The 4,558-nt window shown below is 43.0% G+C and overlaps 1 protein-coding gene across 3 annotated transcripts in view; it reads left to right on the top strand.

Moving 5' to 3' along the window:
- Positions 1-4,558, top strand: part of Phtf2 (putative homeodomain transcription factor 2) — an 88,065-nt gene that overhangs the window by 79,487 nt on the left and 4,020 nt on the right. For all 3 annotated transcript variants that reach the window (XM_050139813.1, XM_050139811.1, XM_050139812.1), the window contains exons 15-16: positions 1,509-1,664; positions 3,515-3,610. In XM_050139813.1, coding sequence (XP_049995770.1) covers positions 1,509-1,664; positions 3,515-3,610 — 252 coding nt within the window. The remainder of the gene's footprint in view (positions 1-1,508; positions 1,665-3,514; positions 3,611-4,558) is intronic.

Raw genomic sequence — 4,558 nt, 5'->3', positions numbered from 1 at the left:
ATATTTGGTTTCTAGCCATAAATAAAGGACATTGAGCCTATAATTCGGGTTCTTAGAGAAGCTAAATAAGAAAGAGAACCCAAAGAAAATCATATAGGCATCCTCCTGAATATTAACCTTCATCAGGCGATGAAAGGAGACAGAGACAGAGACCCACATTGGAGCACCGGACTGAAATCTCAAGGTCCAAATCAGGAGCAGAAGGAGAGAGAGCACGAGCAAGGAACTCAGGACCGCGAGGGGTGCACCCAAACATAGCGAAATTTTAAATCCAATCCCAAATCAAATGTATGGACTACAAAGGGCACCATCCGAGACCAGATAAGATCTGGGGAAACAAGACTTCAGTGGGAATGTGTTTACAATCTGTCTTCACAAGTCAATAAGAAAATCATCCTAACAGAAAAAGTTATAAGAAACATGGTTGAGTATACAGTGGTACCACTGTTTAGAGATAAATAAATATGTACCATATTATATAGAGATAAATATAGAGTTGAAGATGTGACTGCCCATGAACTAATAGTTTTATCCCTACGTATTAATACCCAACACAAGTCTTGCATATGTGGCCAAGGAAACACAAGACCATTGCTGCGTTGTTGGTAACAAAGAAATTGACAACACCGTAAATGCTAATTGTTGGAGCAGACCGAAATCGTTATAGTTGATTCTTTTACTATAATTAATAGGGCTTAAAATGAACTAATTTAAAGCTGAATGTTTCAACATGGGTAAATCTTAGAAACAAGGTTCAGCGGAATAAAAAAAAAAAAAAAACCAAAAAACTGGAGCTGACCAGACGGCCCAGAGGGCAAAGGTGCTTTTTTTCTAAGCCTGTTTGGTTATCTGAGCTCAGTTCCCAGAACCAACATGGTGGATGTCGAGAACTGATTTCCTGAGGGTTGTCCTGACCATCACACATGCATGCATTATGGCACGGGCATGGGACTGCTGGCCTCCCTCGGGGAGAGCGGGGATGTGAGAAAGAAAGTACATGGATATGTGTTGTGTTGGGTGGTGACACTGACGTAAGAGTTGAGTGATGGGTGGGTGTTGAAGGTTAGGGATACGGCGCCATGATAGAGTGGGAAACCACTCGCCCGGCCTGCACAGAGCCCTGGCTGTGTCTCCGGTACTAGGAAAGGAAAAATAAAGCCACAGGTTTTTTTTTTTTATAAATTATTAAAAACCTGCATGGAAAAGATAAAGACAAATTTTACCTTGGGGTAGAGTTGTGTTGGTTCAGAAAGCAGGAACAAAGAAAATGTAAAGGTTTTAACTAAATTCGAAATATTGTTTCAATCTGAAGTAAATACTGTAAAATATTGATATTAAAAAAGTACAAGTGTCAGAACCTGTGACTGTTGGTTATGGTATTCTCTGTACTTCTGATGTCGTGATAAGCGTCCTAAAAACACACTGCTCCGTTCACGAGCAGTCCTGTGAAGTGGCGTTTTGTTCTGAAGTGAGGTGAGCCGCTCACACTGACGCTCTGTGCTCCCCAGCTGCTGCACGTGCACGAGATCTTCCTCAACTGTCACTACAACTGGGAGCTGGTGATCTGGTGCATCTCCTTAACACTGTTCCTCCTGAGGTTCGTGACTCTCGGGTCAGAGACGAGCAAGAAATACAGCAATACCTCAATATTACTTACAGAACAGGTGAGTTCATTCTGTCGTCCACAGTCCAATTGTGTGTGTGTGTGTGTGTGTGAGAGAGAGAGGGGGGGGGACAACTTGCCATCATCAGTTCTGTCCTATAATGTTTAGTCCAGGGATCAGGCTGTCAGTCCTGGCAGAAAGCCTTTCCCTTTGAGACATCTGACCAGCCCATGTGTACATACAAATTACAATATTTTTGCTTATTTCCTATTTTTCGGAGCATATTTTTTTATTTGATTAAGGTCATATATGCTTTGGAGCTAAAGTTAAATTTTGATAGTATGCAAACCTTTCTTTGGTGTTTCTGCCTTGATCCAAATCTCAAATCTAACCCGCAGTTTTACGTCCCATTTTCATTCGGCAGGAAGAGAATAGTATTTGTAAAATGATAGATTTTAAATCATTGGTGGGACATGATCGCTTTGCATTGTAACAAAACCATGTTAGAGTAAATTTAAATTTTTATTCAATAAAAAGAGCAAAGCATAATAATTTGTATAATTGATTTAATTTTATATGAATTTGCTAAGTATTTCTTCTTGCTATTTCATAAGAGTTGTACAAATGTTTGCCAATGACCTTGTTTGAATATTTTAGTTAGGAAGAGCTTTTATTTTAAATACTCAGTAGGTAAATAGGCTCAATTAGATGGAAGAGGAAAGTTACGACAAAGATAATCGTCTCTAACAGTCACTAGGTCTCATGGTCAGCCACTTCCTCATAGCTTCCCATTCACCTCCTCCTGCACCTCCTGTCCTGTTCCCCTGTGGACTCCCGACCCTGTGCTGGCTTACGTGATTTGGGTTTGCTGTATTATGATTGCTGATATTACCAGCTGTCCAAGTCATAGCACCCAGATCATTGTTAGTCCACTAGTCCATGGTTGGGCTGTGGCTGCCTGAGTAAAGAGGGAAGATGGATCAAGTGAGTGAGCACAGTGTATGAGCGGCCTAGAGCTAGAGCCTTTCCAGACAGGGTAACTAAGCTGGCCAGCACCCCAAAAGTATCAGATGGGTAATAAAGATAGTGAATATTTGCATTGCTTTCATAATAAAAAATCATGAGCCAGTTTGTTGAGTTTATTCTGTTTCTGTTTATTTTCTAAGTTAAGTTGATCTGGCCCTGAGAATACAATGTTTACCTTTTTAAGTTTTCTTATTATTAAATAAGTTCATTATAAGATTTGAGATATATAGTAATGTGTAAACATTAAAAATCATTTGTAATGTAATACCCAGAGACGCACTATTAATATTGTGGGACTGCCTTTTAGATCTGTTTAAGAATGTATTTGTGGGGGTCATGAGAGGAGAACCCACAGAGACAGCTGACCTGAGCTTACGGGAGCTCATGGGAGCTCATGGACGCTGGACCAACAGCTAGGGAGCCTTTCTGGGACCCACCGAGGTCCTCTGCATGTGTGGACAGTTGTTTAGCTTGGTTTCTTTGTAAGGCTCCTAGCGGTGAGATCAGGACCTGTCCCTGGTGCTTAGCTGGCCTTTGGGACCCTGTTCCCCATGCTGGACTACCTTGCCCAGCCTTGGTCCTCCCTCAATTTGATGTGCCCTGCCTTGTGGGAGCTCACGAGAGGCTAGTCCCTTTCTGATGGCGATGGAGGAGAAGGGGTGGGGGAACTGTGGTCAGTATGTAAAATAAATGGAAAAAAAATGTTATCTAAATAATTTTCTTTTCAAAAAACAGTGTATTTGTGGTCTGGGGTATAACTCATCGGTAAAATGATTGGGTAGCATGCACGAGGCCCTAGGCTCAGTCCCCAACGCCGCAAAAGAAAAAAGCATGTATGTTATAATTTTAAATTATTTTGCCTACGGGGCTCTTTTATATCAAAGATAAACCTCTACTTGAAGATGGAGAAGAAACCGAACAAAAAGGAGGAACTGACACTCGTGAACAATGTTCTGAAGCTGGCTACTAAACTCCTGAAGGTGAGCGCAGAGCTGGGATGGGTGAGGATTGCTCTCCTGGCCGTGAACCTGGTCTCCGGAGATCTGCCTTGGCTCTGGATGTCAGCATGAGATTACATCTGAGCACATCCGTGCAGTGTGCTCTGCTCTTCATTGCTTACGTAATCCAGCGAATGTCTTTGAAAAGTATGTCAAGGCGTTTCCTAATGTTGTATTATAATGCTGTTTTTGCTGTGTGTGTGTTTAGTCAGTTTTATCTAGAATACTAGGAAACGTTTCACAAAAGATGGGACGTTAACTCAGAAGTTGCTTGTTTTATATGTCATTGTCTCGGTATTAACTGTGCTGCCCAGGGTGACTTGTGACTCAGTCTCCCGCGTGCTGGGACCACAGGTGTCCCGCCAGGCCTGGCTCTCCGTGCTTCTCTTTGTTGGAACTACAATCTACTTAAGGGTATTAATTTCTGTAACTAATTGAGCATCCTACAGGAGTTTCGAGTCTTCAGAGACTGGTATGAAATGAGTTTTGACACAGTGATAGGGTTAGGTCCTCTGTCAACTAAGGTATTGATTGAGTGTAGACTGTGACTCGCGGGAAATTGGGCACCAGAAATACTCAGAGGAGGCTGGTAGAGGGTAATGAGGTAGGGAATTGTTGATTGCATTTAATCCAAGGCAGAGCACGGGATGCTCTGATTCAGGCCAGGATGTAGGCCTGAATGTGTTCACCAGCCAAGCACTCACAAGGCCAAGATTCGGGGCTCGTGCCCTCTGGCCTATCCCCTTCTTCTATCAGTACCACCCTGAACCTAAAGCACCCCTGCTTCTGTTGTCAGTGTTCCTTATCTCTGCATCACCAGCCCCGAGCCATGTCACACACACACACACACACACACACACACACCCCACACCCCCCCACACACACCCCACACCCCACACACACACACCCCACACCCCACACACACCCCAC

The sequence above is a fragment of the Alexandromys fortis genome, unplaced genomic scaffold, assembly GCF_014885135.2.
Source record: "Alexandromys fortis isolate MF-2015 unplaced genomic scaffold, M_Fortis_MF-2015_v1.1 scaffold_38, whole genome shotgun sequence".
Classification (NCBI taxonomy): Eukaryota; Metazoa; Chordata; class Mammalia; order Rodentia; family Cricetidae; genus Alexandromys; species Alexandromys fortis.
This window is presented reverse-complemented; position numbering and strand designations above follow the sequence as displayed.